Genomic DNA, 20,628 nt, shown 5'->3' on the forward strand with positions numbered 1-20,628 from the left:
GAAGTTGCAAAATGTAGTAAATACAAATGTATTACAAATACATATAACTATATAAAATATAGCAAAACTTGTGAAATACACCTTATTGCTCTAACTAACAATAGGTTTCATTTGGGGTTTTTTGTTTACTTTTGAGACTTTCCCATTAGCAGTACTAGTGACCAAAAAAATAAAGAAAGTAGGAATGATATTCACTTAATGGTATTCAAGAGACCATGATGCACCCAGCATTGCAGCCGGGGCATGCCAGGACCATGCTCCAGCCCATTGAGCACTCTACCCAGCCCAAGTTAGCAGATTTGAAATGAACAAACATTTATTAAGTATGGTGGATACTGAAAGGAGAAATTATACAACTATAGAAGCAACCCTTGAAGCAATTTTATTAAGTGGTTGGTGTCTGCAAAGAGATGGCAGGGCACAGTCTCTTGTGTAATTTCCAGAAGATGGAACCCAGAGCCTTGCACAGGAGCCAGGTGCTCTGCTGCTCAGTGACATCCCTGGCCCCAATAACAAACTTTTATTTATAAGGCTGTTAAGAAATATTTTTTTTTTTTTTTTTTTTTTTTTTTTTTAGTTTTTGGGCCACACCCGGTAGCTCTCAGAGGTTACTCCTGGCTCTGCACTCAGAAATTGCTCCTGGCAGGCTCAGGGAACCATATGGGGTACAGGTCCATCCAGGTCCAGCTGTGTGCAAAGCAAATGCCCTGCCACTGTGATATCGCTTCAGCTCCTATTAAGGAATTTATAGCACCTGCTCTAATACTAAGCATTCAGCAGACATTCAAGAAATGTTAGCCAAATTAATTTACCCTGGCAAGAATCTCTCTATATTTTGCTGCAATGAGGTCAGACATGAAAGTGCTCTTAGAAAAGAAAAAGAAAAAGAGCCAAGCTCAAATTTTATCTGTTAACACTGAGTTCAAAACCAGATCCAGGAATAAAAGATAGTACAAGGGTTAAGGCGCTTGCCTTGCATGCAGCTGAACTTGGTTAGGTGACCATCACAGCATATGGTCTACAGAGCATCACCAGGAATGACCTGAGCACAGAGCCAGAAGTTAATTGCTCAGCATTGCCAGGTGGGGTCCCAAAAGAAACAAAAAGCCCAACCTGAGCATCTGAGAACATGATATCCTGAAATAGCTATGTAGCTGGCCTCTGGACAGATTCTCACCTCCTTGATCCTCACTCCTTTTGCCCCGTTGGTGGCACTCAGCAGCAACTTTCGGAGCTGCTTGTCATCCACGGCCTTTGGGAGATTGTGCAGGCAGAGCCTGGTCTGGGAGACAAAGATGTTCTGATCCTTGAGTTTCTGATGCTTCAGCAGCTCAAACTGGAAGAACAATAAAGTGTTAGCAACACAACGGCCCTCTGCAAAAAACCTGGGTCCTGAGATAAGATGATGGCTCCAAAGGTCAGAGCACTTTCTTTGGCTGGAGAAGGCCCCAGTTCAGTCCCTGGCCTAAAAGGGTCTCTTCCCTGAGTACCCCCTGAAGTGGGGAGTGACCCCAGAGAACCATACCAATATCTGCTGAGCAACTACAAAGTATGGGTCAAAAGCACAAATCCATCCCCTCCCCCCCCTCTCTCAAATTCATCCCCTCTTCCTGCTTTTCTCTCTCTCTCTCTCTCTCTCCTCTTCCTGCTTTTCTCTCTCTCTCTCTCTCTCTCTCTCTCTCTCTCTCTCTCTCTCTCTCTCTCTCTCTCTCTCTCTCTCTCTCTCTCTCTCTCTCTCTCTCTCTCTCTCTCTCTCTCTCTCTCTCTCTCTCTCTCTCTCTCTCTCTCTCTCTCTCTCTCTCTCTCTCTCTCTCTCTCTCTCTCTCCTGCCCCCAACCCCCATTTGATATGAGAGGGCGGGAACCATAACATATTAACATATTGGGTTGGGTAGGGCACCTGTCTTCACACGGCCAACACTCAGATTAAAATCCCTTGCATCCTGTGGTCCCCACATGCAGAGTCAGGAGTAAGTCCCAAGCTCTGCTTGGTGGAGAATGCTCAAGAAACAATTAAAAACAACAACAACACTGACTTGAAGTAGAACACAGGAATTGAAAATCCAGAGCTCAAAACCTAACCCAGTGCAGACAATAAATAATACTGTCGTTTGTATCTATGCCCTCACAAAGGTCTTCAACAACTCCAGCTAAGGATCCAGCCCTTCCAAAAGGAAGTGGATTTTGGTTAGAAACGCCCTGACAGACTATAGGCTCGTCTCAACTCTGCCACCTAGAGGCCAAGGAATGGCATAGACAGGTCATTGCTCTGCTTCTATAACAAGGCTTCTTCTACACTACAAAGGGCCAGCAGTTGGCTTCCCCTCAGTTCTCAGAATCAGGCTAATGAAAAATGTTTCCAGTGAATTATTTTCTTCCATCACATCTTCTCACTTGTTTGGCTGGAGGAGGCCCTAGTTCAGTCCCTGGACCCTTTTAGTCCTTGTTTGACAAATTTGTTAAAACCGGATGGGGGGCAATAGTCTAACGGGATAACAGAGTGCTTGCCTTGCAAGTGTTCAGCTCAACCTGGGTTCAACTTCCAGCATCCCATTATGGAGTAATTCAGGAGTAACCCTTGAGCACTGCCAGGTGTAAACTGCCCCCCCAAAAAATAAATTCTAGAATATCTGGAAATAAAAACTTAAAAGATCTCTGAAGAATCGATCATACTATTTCAACAGTTCAAACGTTCTGATTTTTCTCTCAGGAAAAGTTTTATCTGCTATGAATTATAATACATATAATCTTACTTTTAAAAAATATCAATTTTAAGAGAAAATTACATATATCATTAATGCACTAGGATGAGGAAAAGGCATTTAATGCCCCTTTCCATCCCTGCCCCTCAAATCAATAATTCCCAAGTGCTCACAACTGAAATTAGCTTTATTTGCAAGGTCTGTTACAGTTTTGTTCATGGTTATGCATCTTTAAAAATAAAAAAATGACCTAACTTTTGAGAAGCTGTATGGAAATATTATTGGGAACTAATATAACTACTAGCAAATATATCAAGAGGCAAAGGAACTTATAGATCAGTTATTAGTAGAAATTTCATAACAATATGGTGTTTTCATGGGGCCAGAGTGATAGCACAGTGGCAGGACGTTTGCCTTGCAAGCTGCAGACTGGAGATAGAGCTGGGTTCAATTCCCGGCATCCCATGTGGTTCCTTGGGCCTACCATGAATGATTTCTGAGCACAGAGCTAGGATTAACTCCTGAGTACCTCTGGGTGTGGCCAAAAACAAATCAAAAAACAAAACAATATAGCGTTTTCATGATATGATTTATAATCTAGAGATATCAACCTCTGTACCAAAACAGACAATTTTACCTCTTAGACATACCGTACATTTTATTCTAGTAATTTCAATTCACACAAGTGGACTGAATCTAGGCTTTCTGCAAGCAGCATATAACTTCTACCACTAAGCTACATTCCTGCCCTGATGTGTCTTGCATGTTATTCCACATTTATACTGATTTTTTTTTTTTTTTTTTTTTTGGTTTTTGGGCCACACCCGGCGGCGCTCAGGGGTTACTCCTGGCTGTCTGCTCAAAAATAGCTCCTGGCAGGCACGGAGGACCATATGGGACACCAGGATTTGAACCAACTACCTTTGATCCTGGATCAGCTGCTTGCAAGGCAAACACTGCTGTGCTATCTCTCCGGACCCATTTATACTGATTCTTGTTACATACAGCCCTAAAGTATTTACTGTATGATCTAGAAGGATACAGTTTAGCAAACATTTTCTGAGCATTAGAAAAACTGAGAGTCAGAGCCAGCCATTACAATGGCATCTAACACTGGCTGATAAAACTACTATATGGTGAGCTGGGGGAAATACCTCAGAAGCACAGCCTGGCACATCTGAGGACCTGGGCTTAACTTCATAAGCATGCTGCACTGGGGAAGAAAATTACTCCATAGAATAGTGTGCTTTTTACTGCGCACTTTTCTGACTAACAAGAATTGAGGTCTGTGACTGATGTGTGGTATTTTGATGAACATCTCAAGCACTCGATCATATCACATACTGACTGCGAAGAAGCTACGGATTCTTGATGAACTGGACTCATCCACTCACCCGTTCCCTTTTGGCCATATCCGCAGCACTCAAACCCTCTGCAGCCTTCGTCCCAGCACGAATCACTGCAGAAAGAGGGGAATAAGGCCAAGGCATTGGCAAGGGAATTTTCCCGGAGCAACCAGAGGAATGTGATTTGAATGATGCAAGCTCTTTGAACAGGACCCAGAGGACCATGCTGGCCAGTACACAGAGGCATGTGGGGGTAGGCCCAGAAATAGGCAACAGGGCTAAGTTCTTGGCTCAGAGCTACTCTCGGACTAAAATTGAATATTTTTGTGTGAGATTTTGTTTTTCTTTTTGTCCCTTGTCTCAAGAAGCTTCTTGTCTATAGCTAAAGTCATAAGGGAAGGTCTAGAGGAAGCTCTGAGAATATCTTTTAGTCATCTGGGACATAAGCATCACTCCGGCTAGAATCAGTACTATAAGGAATTACCGCTATTTTTATATGCTTGGGGGCCATTGCTATACGATGAGATAATTATATAGAAAATAGCCAATTGCTATACAGAGGTCAAGTAGCACAGACTAATGGGTGTCCATGCATAGCCTGGGAGACACAACTGTGCAGAAGGCAGGTTACCAACTATGACCCAGAGAAAAAGATTCCTTTTAATTTTACAATTAAAACTCATTTCGAAAGACTTCTCTGGCATTAAGGGAGAGATACTGAGTACACATTTAAATTCATGGATAATCCCAGAGTAATTTTAGTCATAATTTCAACACCTTCAGAAAACCTCTCTTTAGAAATGATGACAAAAAAAAGCAAAGATGCTTTGGGCTTTTTTTTCCTCCTTCGTACCCCTTGCCCTGTCAATCAGCTGATGAAAGGCCAAAAGGCAAACAAGGCAGAAAAGAAATCAGGACTAGTTAACCCACAAATTGGGTGAAGGTTTCCTAATAGAAAAGCACACCCACCATGGACGATAAGCAACAGAATTAAAGAGAACCTCCCAGGTTTTTCATCTGAAACATGCACCCAAACAGACCCTCCCCAGGTCATTGTCATGGCACTGGGCCAGTTACTCAGAAGCCAATTCCTTCGCCCACTACTCACGGCCTTCCCGGGCTAGATAAAGGTTCCGAGTTCCCGTCGGTTTCTTCACCTTCTTTGTCTGAAGCTTTGCAGCCTCCTCCCGTGTTACTGCCAAGTCAACTTTGAGCTGACGGCCATTCAATTTAAGCCCACCAACCTGGAACACATTGTAACTCTCTTAAAATGCAAAGCAGGGCCAGAGAGCGAGCACAACAGAAAAGGCACTTGTAATGCATGCAGCCAACTCAGGTTCAGTCTCTAGTACCACCTATGGGCCCCTTGAGCACTGCCAGGAATGATTCCTGAGTACAGAACCAGGAGTAAGTCCTGAACGTTGCTAATGTGGCCAAAGCCCACAAAACAAACACAAACCCTCATTCTATGGAAGCTGATTGGACACAAACAGAATGATGTATGAACAGGCAAACTTTTAGTATTCTAAAGAAACTAAACTATTGGTAACGCTAATTCTACTTGAGAACTTAGGATTTTAAGGCAAAAGGGGATAACTTTATCTCCAAATGATTTTTTTAATATATAATTTTTATTTTGATCACAACTTTCACAATAATATTTTAGGTACATATTAACATTGAATCAGGGGAATTCCTGTCACCAAGTTTGTCCTCCCCCCCCCCAAATGATTTTTATTGGGTGTTGAAAAATTCTCTATCACCCACATACTTTTTCTTTCAAATAGTCATCCCCCTTCCCAGATAGTCTTCATCCCTTCTTACCATCATCTTTCAGGTCATCAACCTCATCTACAGGCTCACAATGACCAGTGGGTATTTATATTTAACTGCCACCTCACTAATTGAGCTCCTCCTCCTCAAGAGCTGAGAATGGTTAGATGAGACCGTGCTTGAAGAGACCAGCACACCAAATGCTCGTGAGTATCACGTGTGCTCTCTTCCATCTTAGTGGCACAGCAGAACTTCATGCAACCAGCTGCTGTCTGGGGAGTCACTCTTTCCCAAGTTATAGGGTGAAGGAAAATAGAGACACCTTCCTCTCGGGAAGGCAGTGTTGTCCTTACCTCAGGCTCTAGAGAAGCCGCCTCAAGGCATTTCTGAGCTGCTTCCTGAGTCATGAACTGGGCAAAGGCACAACCTAAAGCAAAGAGAAAGAGAGGTCGTGAGGCTCCACGTTCCCACTGCCTGCAGGAAGGTGAACTCAGAAACACCCTGTTGATGCCAGACTTTCCTTTGCCTGGGTTCTTTGTTACAGGCACAGGAAGCTCAGTCAATAAGAAAGCACTCCAGCTCGTCCAAAAATATTACTGACTTCATCTGGGTCCCCCAGTGCCTTTCAGAGCTTCAGTCTCGTCACCTCTCACCTTAAAAGCAATCCACAAAACATGGATTTGTTACCAGCTTACCACTGAATTCTACATCCACGGCCGCATTTCTGTGGACTAAACCCTAAAGCAAGAATAACAGATCTCAGAGGAAGGCATTACCTTCACTTGGGAGGCACCGAGATACATTGAGATGTATCTTGGAGGAGATGGCTGGCCTCTGTTGTGGCCAGAAAATGATGGGTCCACTTCATGACCTAGACTGGAGGAGGTTCCTAAACTTATTTGGCCCACTGACCCTCTGCAAAAAAAAAAAAAACAAAAAACAACAACAACAACAACAACAACAAAAAACGCTCAGGGTCTCTTGGATTTAAAAACAAACAAACAAAAAAATAAGACACCTAGAGTCTTTTAGAAATAAACTACCTGAGGCCTCTTGAAAATAAAAGATTAACACTTTACCTGGGGCATGAGTGGGGTATTTAGCTGGCATGTGGCCGACCCCAGTTCGATCATCCACATCCCAGACGGTTCCCTAAGAACTACCAGGAGTAACTCTGCACAGGAGTGCAGAGCCAGGAATAACCTCTGAACAGTTCCAAATGTGACCCATACACAAACAAAAAAATCTTACATGTCCCTCATGTGAAAGAAAAGAGCCACATTTCCTAGAGCTACTAAGTACTGAAACAATGAATGGTGGCTGTCAACCAAAAGGCCATTCGTCACAGGGCTGACCCAAGAACCAACTCCTCTCAGGGAGGCTTCTAGCTCCTCCTCCAGCAGAGCCAAGGATTCATACCTAATACAATCTGCTCAGGAAGCAACTACCCACAGCCCAAAAGTCTAAAGAAATTAGCAGTTTGTGTCTTGGGGGCATCTACCTTTCTAGCATCAACAACAGTGCCCAGCACTAACAGATACTCAAATGGAAGAAACAGAAAATAAACACTGAAGGAGATTTCTCAGTTGCTGTTGCTAAGATCATGGTATGGGGCAAGGCCTCATATAGGTGAGGTGTGTATCATACTAGATAATAGCTAGTATGTTGCTAAGAGGCAGATTCTATTACTTTCCTTTTCGTTTGTTTGTTTTGGGGCCACATCTGGTGACCCTCAGAGGTTACTCCTGGCTTGGGGACAATATGGGACACTGGGGATCGAACCCAGGTCTGTCCTGGGTCAGCCAAATGCCTTACTTCTGTGCTATTGCTCCAGCCCCAGATTCTATTACTTCCTTGAGACAATGAAAAAGGGCACTTCTCTCTGAATAGATAGATTGGAATTCTCAGGATCAGAACTAAAATCAATCTCTTCCTCCACCTGCAACTCCAGACAGAAGGTTTCCCAAGAGATGTTGGGGGCCCCCATGGCTTTACCAGGCAGTGCCTAGGAGGATTTGAAGTACCCGGAAAGAAACCTGGGGCCCAGTGCATAATAGGCATGTGCTCCTGGCCTTTGAGTTGTCTCCCCAATCTTAACACATCTTCAGCGTTAGCTCTTCCAGGAAATAAAGCAGCCTGCTGAGAGACTAATTACAAAACAAGGCTAAGCTATGTGAGTAGCCAAGAAAAATGCCAGAAAACTTTCATATGAACTAGGGGAAGACAATGCATTAAGAAAAATATATAATGGAAACAATAGTTATTAATATCATTAACTCTCAGATAAAATTAATTGACCAAGAAAGAGAATGAGCTAGTCAACCACAGGCTCCATTGCACAGCAAGTACCAAGGTACTCCTACACTCAAAAAGGCATAAAAACTGTCAAAGTGAAGCAACGTCCTCCCAAACTTGGAATATCCTCTGCAATTCTAATTGCTCATTTTTAGAAAAGCATGCTGCAAGTGGAAGAGATCCAAGAATAATTGAATAATAGCGCTGAAGGCACCTTAAGTGACAACTCTAGTTGAACCCACTCATTTTACAGATAAGAACTGAAGTTCACAGTGGATAAATGGCTTGCCAAAAATCACCCGGCTGGCTGTGGCTTAGCTAGGATTATAGCCCTAATCTCCAGGAAGCAGTTCAGTGTTCATTCCATCATACTGCCTTATTTACATCTTTGGGTTGGTTTTTTTTTTTTTTTAGCTGAATAAAAATCAAAAAATGATCCGATCTCATCAATTCAGAAAATAAGGTTTAGAAAGAAGGTTTTTTTGTTGTTTTTTTTTTTAATCCCTGGCTAGGTTCCAGACAATCCATAAACTTAGAAGTGGAATTTTCCTGGGACAAGGGTTCTAAACTTCAGCTAGATCTCAGAGGAGTCCAGCATCAGAATGAATTAAGAATGTCCTTCTTTAGGAAGCCAAATGCAGTTAATAAAATAAACAATGATAAATGAGTCGAAAGGATGCTTACCCAAACAACAATGAGCTAGAATGAGGAATGGTCAAGCCTACAGTCACAAACAGCTTTGGGGACAAAAACAAACAAGGCAGCTCTCCTATGGCAGTTTTCTTGCTGACTGCTGCTACCACACCAGAGTTTCCATCAACTTCCCTCTCTAAGGAAACCGACTGAAAAGATAGCAGTAATTTGAAGCAATGGGGAATGATTAATATCCATGAGATGGTTCTCACATTTGAAATTCAATGGAGAACAACAAATGAAATTCATGACCCTAAAGTAAACAGTCAAGGGCTCTGAACAAAGCTCAGACAAAATGATGGCTGGCGGCACCATAAAAGGTGCTGAGTGTGACAGCATGGAAGACAACCTCAGAATGACCTTGGTAGACTATGGACTAGAAACCTGGGCTGGACAGACCATGGCTCCCTCAGAATGGCGCACACTCCACCCTCAGTTCACCTAGGCAGTGTGCATGGTCCGTCTGTCCAGCTGACGGTAACTACCTTTTGAGTGCTCCGTGTCTGGGTGCAAGACAATGCGCACATATTTAAGATCTCCAAACTGCTGAAGAAGCTCCCCAAGGTCCTCTTCCTCAGAGTCAAAGGACAGGTTTCTGCGGAATACAATAGTCAACAGGAGGTCAATAAGGAGAGAGTGAAAGCCCCAATCTGGATGAGTCAGACATCAACTGAAGTGGTCCCCAGCTCATAAACACCCTCCTGTCCTTTGTTCAAGAAGTGTAACTACACAGAGCAGAGGCTCCAAGGGCCAATCACTAGGCCTATGAACACTGCTCTGCCCCTCAGCCTCCATTGACCATCCTTCATGCATCAATCAATCTCTCCTTAGGGACTTTAAAACTTGAACATATGCAAAGACCAAAAGTTGTAGAGAGAGATTTATTTCAAAACCGCAGCACACAACCATAGGAAAGTTCCTGGAAACTGAAATGTTCTGTAGTTTGATCTGGATGATGCATGTGTCTATATCTAACACACACAAGTACAATCCAGATCTTATCTATGCATATGTATGTATAATTATATATGAAAAATCTCACTGAGCCACCTCATAAAATATCTATTCTATCTTTAGGAAAAATAAAGGGTCAGAGATGTAGTTTACTGGCAGAGTGCTTTGTATGTAAACACACATACAACATGAAAAGGATTTCCTCAAAGGAAAAAAAGCATCTCTCTCCTCCGCCCACAGTTCCTTTCTCCCTCTCTCCTAGAGTCTGCCACTTCCTCCAGTTTTGCTCTAGAATTTTTCAGTTCATATTCCATAAAATAAAATTATTCCAAAAAATGTAAATGCAAACATGGTAGTTTTCTAGCTAAGTACCAAAACAAAACAAAAACATTTTTCTTAATGATGCTCAGTGGAAGTACAGGATACTGGGGACCAAACTGAGGTCTACCACATGCAAGGCTTCAATCTCAATACTACCTTTCTGCTCTGTGTCTTCCCCACTTTTCCTTTTCTAGTCCTTAATCAACATCACTAAATACATGATGTTACCCTATGGAGTGAATGAGATCTGAGATGCTGTGCAATAAGATAGATCCTAACCTAGAAGCATAATTTCTTTCATTGGCCACATCGGACAGCATTTTATCACATACACATACACACACCCTTTTTGTGGTTAGGGGGCACAACCGGCAGAGCTCAGGACTTACTCCTGGCTCTGCATTTAGAAATCATTCCTTATAGTGCACAGGGGACCAGATGTGGTGCCGAGAATCAAACCTGGGCCAGCTGCTTGCATGGCAAGCACCCACCCTTCATACTAGAGCTCTAGTCCTTTTTACTTTCCTAAGTTTGTCATTAGTTAAAAGATATACAGTGATTGGGTCCAGAGAAATAGCACAGCAGGTAGTGTACTTCCTTACATGAAGACAAACCCAGGTTTTATCTCTAGCATCCCATTTTGTTTTATCTCTAGCATCCCAAACACTGCCAGAAATGACTGCAAAGCCAGAAGTATTCCCTGAGCATTGCTGGGTATGGCCCCAAAACAAAAGTAGATAAAAATTCTTAATTGGGGCCGGGTGGTGGCGCTGGAGGTAAGGTGCCTGCCTTGCCTGCGCTAGCCTAGGACGGACCACGGTTCGATCCCCCGGCGTCCCATATGGTCCCCCAAGAAGCCAGGAGCAACTTCTGAGTGCATAGCCAGGAGTAACCCCTGAGCGTCACAGGGTGTGGCCCAAAAACCAAAAAAAAAAAATTCTTAATTATGGGAAGTAAAAAAGGAAAGAAACCAAAGAAGAAGAGAAGATACAGAAGAAACCATGAAAGCAAATAAATAGCTATTCTCAAGAAAGACAGACCTGATAAAAATAGTTTTCCCTTCATTCACATCAGAAGGTAATTTCCTCTTCTTCTTCTTTGAGACTTTGATATCTGAAGAGAAAAAGAACAAATTTAAAGATCTGTACAGGTCTAAAACAAAGGGTTAACTTCTTTAAATACATAAAAATATTGTATGAATCTATAACAAAAATATCTAATTAGAAATGACTAAGAGGGGCTGGAGCAATTACACAGCAGGTAGAGAGCTTGCCTTGCACACGACAAACCCAGGTTCAAACCCCAGCATCTCACATGACCCCTGAGCCTGCTAGGAATGATTCCTGAGCACAGAATTAGGAGTAACCCCCGAGCACTGCCAGCTGTGGTCCAAAAATAAAAGATAAATAAGGAATGGCCAGAGAAATAGCTCAATGAGTTGCATGCATGCTCTGTATGCAGGCAATTCGAATTCAATCCCCAGTACATGGACCCTGAGTACTGCCAGAGCACCTGAGCACCTCACCAAGAATAAACTCTTGAGCACCACTAGGTATGGCCCCAAAATAAGACAAGTGTACAAAGAATGTGCCACTAAGGACATGAAAAGGAGTTCAAATTCATTAACCATTATAGGAAACCAATAGAAGAAATGAACTAGTGGGCTGGAGGTGTGGCTCAAGTGGTATAGCACACACTTCATGGAGCACATGTCCTGAGTTCAATTCCTGGCTCCACAAAGAAAATTAGATATAATTATGTGGCTATATGCAGACAGTAAAAGATGTAAGTTTATTTTACTGCCTTTTCAGCAGGAAATTTCTGGAAAGATACTCATAGGGGAATAAAGAAGAACTCCAGTTTTTGTTTTTGTTTTTTGGGTCACACCCAGCAATATTCAGGTGTTACTCCTGGCTATGTGCTCAGGAATCATTTCTGGCAGTACTCGGGGAACCATATGGGATGCTGGGAACTGAAACCAGGTTGGCTGCATGCAAGGCAAATACCCTACCTGTTGTGCTATTGCTCCTGCCCCTGGAACACCTAATTTATGTATTATACATGCACTGTAGTGCTTTTTCTAGGAAGTATGCTGAAGCTGGGTGGCCTAAGGAAAGTTCCCACCATGCTCTCTAAGAGTTTCTAAGAGGAAAAAAATTAATGGCCGCTGGTACTTCCCAGGTAGCTCAGTCCAGACTGATACCTCTTTGGCAGTCTCAGTAAGGGGGAGGGATAAAGCAGTGTCCCCATTCTGCATGAACTACCCAATGCCATATCCTAGAGTTTTCAACAGAAACAGCCAGCTCTGCGACTTAACCTTATCAAATTTCCAAATCACCAAATTTGTTTAAGATTTATAAATCCTGAACTGCAATATGTCAAAATATTTTATAGTAGTGGCAGTCCAAGAAATCTGAAGGGAAAGTTACATAGAAATTTACCAAGCTCAGTGAGCCTAAACAGTAAAACAGAATGTTCAATGAGCACCAGTAAATCCTTAGACAATGACATTAAAAACACCATGGAGAGATAGAACAATCATTTTAAGTTGACCTATGCCGATCTAAGTTTTGATAATTCCATTTGTCTTTGTGTTGTAACTAACAATATGAAGTAAATCTGTTCCTGCCTGCATGAAGGCAGGCCATAGTGGTGGGTAGGAGATTGGGAACTGGTGAAGGGAAGGTCACACTGGTGATGCAACTGGTGTTTGAACAGAATAACTTATTATCACGGTATTATAATAAAAATTAGGGGGAAAAAAAGATTCTAAGAGGCCTATCATTTTCACTTCAATAAAAAGCTGTTTCTTGGGCTAGAGAGATAGCATGGAGGCAAGGCATTTGCCTTTCATGCAGAAGGTCATTGGTTTGAATCCCGGCGTCCCATATGGTCCCCTGCGCCTGCCAGGAGCAATTTCTGAGCGAGGAGCCAGGAGTAACCCCTGAGCAATGCTGGGTATGACCCAAAACCAAAATAAATAAAAAAATAAAAATAAAAATAAAAAATCTGTTTCCTCAGTTTCATTTTGGGAAAGAGAGGTATCAAGGTCTCCCAAGCAGTCTTCAAGGAATCTGGAGCACTTCTGGGTATACTCAAGATAGTTCAATGTTCAAGGTTAGCCGTGAGGCACTGCTCAAGCCCAGCAGGTTATCACAGCTAAACCTAGTGGTGGTACAGGAGATTAAATTTGGAGTCCTGTGCAAAAAGGCATGTAACTCTGCCCCTGATCTATCTCCTTTGAGATTTGTAGGGGTGGGGGACTTAGCCAATAGTGTCTAGGAGCCTGAGGGGCCTCCTCCCCATACTTCTCAGTCAGCTAGGCTTTTGGTTTCAGGTTAGGGCTCAAGGATATAATGCTACTTGGGCCTCATCTAGTCAGGGAGTACCTTGGGTTTCCCAGGTCACCCTTCTGGAGCTCAGGGGACAATGGATGCCAAGGATGGAACCAAGGTTAGCTGTAGTAATATACAGGGGTTACCCTGTACTCACTCTCTCTCTCTCTGGGCCCCTCTACAGATTTTTATATGATCAAACCAATATGCCAAACTTTCAGAAAAGGAAGCAAAAGGGAGTAGCCTGATGAGTAAATAAAAACCCATATCCTGGGTTTGGGGAATCAATTCAAAGGGCTGAAGTGCAGCAGGTTGCACCTGTAGGAAGACCAAATTTGATCTCTTTACCACCAGAAGCAATCCCCAAGCATCAAGCTAGGAGCAGCCCCGAGCACTATCAGTTGTGGCCCCAAAACAAAACCTCCCATACACGAATAACCTCAAGATCTGGTTACTGCCATTCCCTATTCTGGAATTCTCTGTCTCTCTCAACTGATCAGTTAAGTTTATCCCAATATTAAAGTGGCCGTTGGATTTTGTTACAGGTTTTACAAATTTATCTTCAGAGACCCTTCATTTTGTTTTATTCCTTATTGTTGCAGGTTCACTCGCCATGGTTCTCAGGCAACCATGCCATGACACCAACAGGCAAAGCAGGCACACTCGCTCTTTGAGTCATCTCCTGCCCTCCCTCCCTCTACCATGAGTTCTTTATACTCACTACAACTCTAAGAGTTATTTAAGAGCCAGGGGGAGAGCTCCATGGGACAAAGCACATGTGTTAGGATGCAGGAGTCCATGTTTAATCGTCGGCACCGCATGGGTCCCCACATACCACCAATAGCAGCCTCCCATGACTAAACTAAGAGTAGCCCCTGACCTTTACCAAGTATGGCCCCTCATCTCCTTTGCCCTTCTCTGCCCCTCCCCCTGCAACTTTTCAGTGTTGTTCAAAATCTACCTGGGTAGCTAAGATACAATATCATGTTTATTCAGGTCTTCATTCAATTTTCAATTTGGATAATAATCAAGACAGAGAGTTGTGCCTCAGCAGTAAGCTGGGTTTTAAATTCCCTAAGAAAGAATCTTAACCCTCAACCACTATTCCAAACTCATTAGGGGGAAAAAAAAAACAACAACCTTAGAATAAAAGAATCGCAAGGTTTTGCTTTCAGCATCAACATAAATTTGACAAAAGACCCTGGAGAGAGCTCCACATGCTGAGTGAGCGCAGGCTCTAAATGCAGAAGGTGCAGATTCGCTTTTCAGCACAACTTGGGGCCCTTGAGCACTGCCAGGAGTGACCCCTGAACACAGAGCCAGGAGCAGCTCCTGAGTTGCTGTGAGTATGGCACCAACACCAAAATGACAAATAAAGATTAAACAAGTGAATATAAAGAGGCCTGAAGAAAATAGATGCCTATTCCTGGGTGAAGGGTTCCAAGGTGAAAGAGCCTCCTCCAACACTGCACCTTCATCCTTCAGCTCTTCTTCGCTGCTGGCGCTGCCCAATGACTCTTCACCACTGTCATCAGCACTGTCACTCTCATCTGGCTCACTGTCCTCATCATCGCTGCTCTCCACGAAGGACCTCTTCCCTGCTCTGCAAAGACCGAAGAACTGAGAATAAAGGCTGACCGACCCAGCACCCCATAGCATTTGCAGTGATAGGGCCCGGAAATGGGCCTCCTCACTGACCAGTTTGACTCTTTCCATCTCAGAACCAGCAAGATACTTACCTCTCCTGACCCTGCACACGCTGAGACCCTTGTGAGCCTTTCTCCTCTTCATCTTCTGTTGTATCTTCCTCTTCCTCCTCCTCCTCCTCATCATCATCATCTTCTTCCTCTCCTGTATCCTCTGTCCTGCCATTCTCTTTCCCTGATTCCTGATTGGATAAAGAACTCTTCTCCTCAGCTACATAAGGAGTAAACAAAATCAGCATTTCCATCAGTATCCCAAATAAAGTTATCTTAACAAGAGTAAGTAAAATCCCCAAGATTCTAGATGCTTTGGTTTTAAAGAATCTCTGATTTTATTATTTATATAGTAGGAGAAAATATGAGAGAAAGTGAAAAACTACAGCTGCTCAGTGGCAGAGCAGCTGTCCTACATGTTCAATCCCCACCACTACAAACAAACAAGCAAAAATGGCAGAACACTCCAGGATCTCTAACTACAGAAACCTGACACCAACAACAGCGACTGGGCAGCAGCGGGAGAGAAAGGTTTATTGACACTACAATGACTTGGGTTGGACAACCTAGTCCTAGTATGCCTGGTGCCTAGAAATGGTCTTATGCCAGAAAACTTCAGAGATAAGGTCTCCTTGTATTTAGGCCAAGGCTTTTCCTTTCCATGTGCCCCATATTTTGCTGTTCCTATGCAAACAACAATTGCCACTCTAACACTGTTTTTGCTGTACTTCTTTAACACTTATCCTTAAAAATAAAAAAGAAAAGAAAAAAAAAGAAGAAAAGCTTATTAAACCTTCTGCTAGGCTTTTAATGACTTAATTGGTGATTCAATGATTTTCAAAAATATAAATGAACCTTTTCTTTCTCTTCCATCTCCTTAGTTTTTTTTTATTTTTTAATAACTTTGCCTTTGTTCTTCTTTTTTTTTTTTTTTTTTTTTTTTTGGTTTTGGTTTTTGGGTCACACCCGGTGGTGCTCAGGGGTTACTCCTGGCTGTCTGCTCAGAAATAGCTCCTGGCAGGCAAGGGGGACCATATGGGACACCAGGATTCGAACCAACCACCTTTGGTCCTGGATCGGCTGCTTGCAAGGCAAACACCTCTGTGCTATCTCTCCGGGCCCGCCTTTGTTCTTTTTGAAACAAATGTATTATGATCAATTGTGTCAACTCTGTGATTTCCTTTAAATAAATTAAAAAAAAAACAACAACAACAACCTACCCAATTTAGGAAAAAATAAAAATGGCAAAACTCCTTTAGCACAGAGATGGCCTTGGAATCCATCCCACTCAATGAGGAAGGCCAGTCTAAGTGCGAAAGCAGCAGCTGAGCACCTTCAAGCAGCTTAACATCATGTCGTATAGCTCATGCTGGAGCCCACCCATGAACTCAGTGAATCCTTAGTTCTGGTGGATCACAGGACTGTTTTCTAAAAAACACTCAGGTCTTCAGTTTCCCTATTCTTTTTTTTTTTTTTTAGCAGGAAGACCATACCGTGCTCAGGGATTACTCCTGGCTCTGCACCCAGAAATCGCCCCTGGCAGGTTCAAAGAACCATACTGGATAACGGAAATCAAACCCAGGTCCATCCTGTGTTGGCTGCATGCAAGGCAAATGCCCTGCCGCTGTGCTATCACTCTGGCCCAGTTTTGTTATTCTTTTTTGTTTTTGTTTTTGGATCACACCCAGAGGAGCTCAGGGGTTACTCCTTGCTCTGTATTCAGAAGTTGATCCTGGCAGAAATGGGGGACCATATGGGATGTCAGGATTCAAACCACCATTTGTTCAAATAGCTACGTGCAAGGCAAATGCCCTACCACTGTGCTATCTCTCTAGCCTAGTGCTTCTCAAATAGTGGGGCACGCCCCCAGGGGGGGCGAAAGGCTCCATTAAAGGGGGGTGTCTTTGACCTCAGCAAACACTGTCATAACAAGCTAAGCCTCGTGTTTATGTCTCTGTATGTCTCTGGAGCTGAGAGTTGCTGTGTCCTGCTTCAAACCCCGCTTCGAAAAGCTATGCATTGCAAAACATGCTCATTGTAGCCATTAATCCACACATCACCTCTGATTAAAAAAATCAGCTCAAATTATTTTATATATTTTTGTTTTGCAGGTTAAAGTTTTTTTTTAATAAAGATACTATTTACAGTTGTGCGCGGGGGGGGGGGGGGGTTGCGAAACATGTTTTCTTCTTCCTAAAAGGGCATGACAGAAAATAATTGAGAAGCACTACTCTAGCCCAAGTTTCTCTATTCTTAATGCTCCACCACTTCCAATTATGTGATATTGGGGCATGCCAGCAAGTAGCAACTGAGCTCTGTCCCCGCTCCTCATTTTTCCACACCAAGCAGTGGGTTCAGATGCAAAGCTCCCATGTTCAGAGCCAAATTGCCAGCTACCACAACAGAAACAGAACAACAGCTCTGGGCTCATTTCAGAGACGGCAGGATTTCAGACACTCTTTGGTCTCATTCTTCTGGCTAATAGTGTGCTTTTGGTATTTCGAGCTAATATTCTTCCTGTTGAAAAGGAAGTGACCCTGAACATTCATTACAGAGCTGTTCTATGCTCATTCCAACCCCTATAACCACCTTACCCAAACCACCACATCTTACCTGGTGCAGAGACAGGCTGGGTGTTTTTATATTTATCCTTCGCCACGGCCCAGTCCACAGCCACAGGCCGCCCTGGCACAGAGAACAGTAGCATCAGAAATGCATTCCATGTGTAGTAATGTGTTAGTCAAAAACATAAATATGAACACAATCACAATCGTGTCACCTACGTTAAAATGTCTAAGGGTAGGTCTACTTTTTTTTTTAATATAAATTATTTAACTGAATCACCATGAAATAGTTACAAAGTTGTTCATGATTGAGTTTCAGTCATAAAATGTCCAATACCCTTCATCAGTGTCTATTTTCCACAACCAATGCCCCCAGTTTCCCTCCTGCCCTCCCCACTTGCCTCTCCCAAACCTGTTTCTGAAGCAGAAATTTTTATTCTCTTTCTCTCCCTCTCCCTTTTTTTCTATTAGTCACTGTGTTTTGCAATATTGTTTCTAAAGGGGCATCACACATATCACTGTATCTCCTTTCAGCACCCAGTACACGAAAGCTATGATCTAGCAATAATACCCCTCTTGGGAATATACCCTAGGGACCAAAAAACAATGTGGAAAAGCCCTCTGCACTATTCACAATAACCAGAATCTGGAAACAACACAAGTGCCTAAGATGAGTGAATAAAGAAACTGGTTCATCTACACAGTGAAATACTATGCAGCTGTTAGAAAAAATGATGTCAGGGCCCAGAGAGATAGCACAGCGGGTTTGCCTTGCAAGCAGCCGATCCAGGACCAAAGGTGGTTGGTTCGAATCCCGGTGTCCCATATGGTCCCCCGTGCCTGCCAGGAGCTATTTCTGAGCAGACAGCCAGGAGTAACCCCTGAGCACCGCCGGGTGTGACCCAAAGACCAAAAAAAAAGAAAAGAAAAAATGATGTCATGAAATTTGCTTATGCATAGATATTGAGGTATTATGTTGAGCAAAATGAGTCAGAGGTAGAGGGACAAAGATTGATCACTCTCTTGTGGATATATTTTTTTAAAAAGGTAGTATGGTAACCATCCAAAGAAAATAGAGACAAGGGCCAGGAGGACCAATCCATGGTAGGATGTTTGCCACAAATAGCAGAGGAGTGCACTTGTGTTGTTTCCAGATTCTGGTTATTGTGAATAGTGCAGAGGGCTTTTCCACGTTCTTTTTTTGGTCCCTAGGGTATATTCCCAAGAGGGGTATTATTTTTAGATCATATGGGAGCTGATTTTTTAAGAAATGTTCATATTGTTTTCCAAAAAAGACTAGACCAGTTGACATTCCCACCAGCAGTGAATGAGAGTCCCTCTCCCTACATCTGGGCAAGCACTGGTTGTTCTTGTTCTTTTTTTTTTTTTTTTTTTTTGATGTTTTGGTTTGTTTTGGGCCACACCCGATGATGCTCAGGGGTTACTCCTGGCTATGCACTCAGAAATCACTCCTGGCTTGGGGGACCATATGGGATGCCAGGGGATCGAACCGCAGTCCTTCCCAGGCTAGCGCTTGCAAGGCAGACAGACGCCTTACCTCTAGCACCACCGCTCTGGCCCCATTCTTATTCCTTTTGATATGTGCCAGTCTCTGTAGTGTGAGATGATATCTCATTGTTTTGATTTGCATTTCCCTGATGATTAATGATATGGGATACTTTTTCATGTGCCTTTTGGCCATCTGTATTTCTTCTTTGAGGAAGTTTCTGTTCATCTCTTTTTCCCTTTTGGATGGAATTAGATGTTTATTCCTTGTTAAGCTCTACCAATGCCTTATATGTCTTAAATATTAATCCGTATCAGATGGGTATTTGGTGAATAGTTTCTCTCATTCTGTGGGCAATCTTTGTATCCTGGTCACCACTTCCTTTGAGGTGCAGAAGCTTCTTAGTTTAATTTAGTAATCCCACTTGTTTATTTTTGCTTCCACTTTCTTGGTCAATGATGTTTCATCCTTGATACCTTTAGCTTGAATTTCATGGAGAATTCTACCTACATTTTCCACTATATATCTTATGGCTTCAGGTCTGATATCAAGATCTTTAATCTATTTTGGCTTTTTTCTGTGTGGTGTTAAAGAGAGGTCTGAGCTCTCTTTTCTACATGCAGCTGACCAGTTTTCCCAACACCACCTGTGAAAGAGGTTCTCCTTATTCTACTTTATATTTCTTGCCCCTTTTATCAAAAATTAATTGATCAGGGCCCAGAGAGATAGCACAGCGGTGTTTGCCTTGCAAGCAGCCGATCCAGGACCTAAGGTGGTTGGTTCAAATCCTGGTGTCCCATATGGTCCCATATGGTCCCCCGTGCTATTTCTGAGCAGACAGCCAGGAGTAACCCCTGAGCATCACCGGGTGTGGCCCAAAAACCCCAAAAAAAAGAAAAAAAAATGAACTGATCAGGGGCCGGCATGGTGGCGCTAAAGGTAAGGTGCCTGCCTTGCCTGCGCTAGCCTAGATGGACCACGGTTCAATCCCCCAGTGTCCCATATGGTCCCCCAAGCCAGGAGTGATTTCTGAGCACATAGCCAGGAGTAACCCCTGCACATTACTGGGTGTGGCCCAAAAACTGAAAAAAAAATTAATTGATCATATACCTGAGAATACTCAAGTCTATTCCATTGATCTGAGGTCTCCCCTTCTTATTAATCCTGTCTCAAAGAGTGTTAACTTCCCATTCCTCAGAGACAGAGTGGAAGGAAAGGGACAAAAAATCTGTTGTTTCATTAGTGATAGCTGATCAGTGACTGATGATGCTAAAATAAATCTCTCATAGCTGCCTTCTCCTTTTAAACCTTAACCTTTGCATTAGTCAACCTAAAGTTTATCTTTCCTCACAATCGTCACTCCTGGAGTAAGACCGTAAAAAAAAAAATATATATATATATATATATATATATATATATATATATATATAATACTGCTCCTC

General features: G+C 42.8%; 1 protein-coding gene across 1 annotated transcript in view; it reads right to left on the reverse strand.

Moving 5' to 3' along the window:
- RBM28 (RNA binding motif protein 28) overlaps window positions 1-20,628 on the reverse strand; it is a 39,652-nt gene that overhangs the window by 10,594 nt on the left and 8,430 nt on the right. Inside the window, exons 6-14 of the mRNA XM_049774370.1 lie at window positions 17,729-17,800; window positions 15,158-15,335; window positions 14,891-15,021; window positions 11,124-11,196; window positions 9,294-9,403; window positions 6,174-6,247; window positions 5,156-5,291; window positions 4,096-4,160; window positions 1,178-1,336 (exon numbers count right to left, since the gene is read on the reverse strand). Of these exons, the coding sequence (XP_049630327.1) occupies window positions 1,178-1,336; window positions 4,096-4,160; window positions 5,156-5,291; window positions 6,174-6,247; window positions 9,294-9,403; window positions 11,124-11,196; window positions 14,891-15,021; window positions 15,158-15,335; window positions 17,729-17,800 (998 nt within the window). The remainder of the gene's footprint in view (window positions 1-1,177; window positions 1,337-4,095; window positions 4,161-5,155; window positions 5,292-6,173; window positions 6,248-9,293; window positions 9,404-11,123; window positions 11,197-14,890; window positions 15,022-15,157; window positions 15,336-17,728; window positions 17,801-20,628) is intronic.

This window comes from Suncus etruscus, chromosome 1, assembly GCF_024139225.1.
Source record: "Suncus etruscus isolate mSunEtr1 chromosome 1, mSunEtr1.pri.cur, whole genome shotgun sequence".
NCBI lineage: Eukaryota > Metazoa > Chordata > Mammalia > Eulipotyphla > Soricidae > Suncus > Suncus etruscus.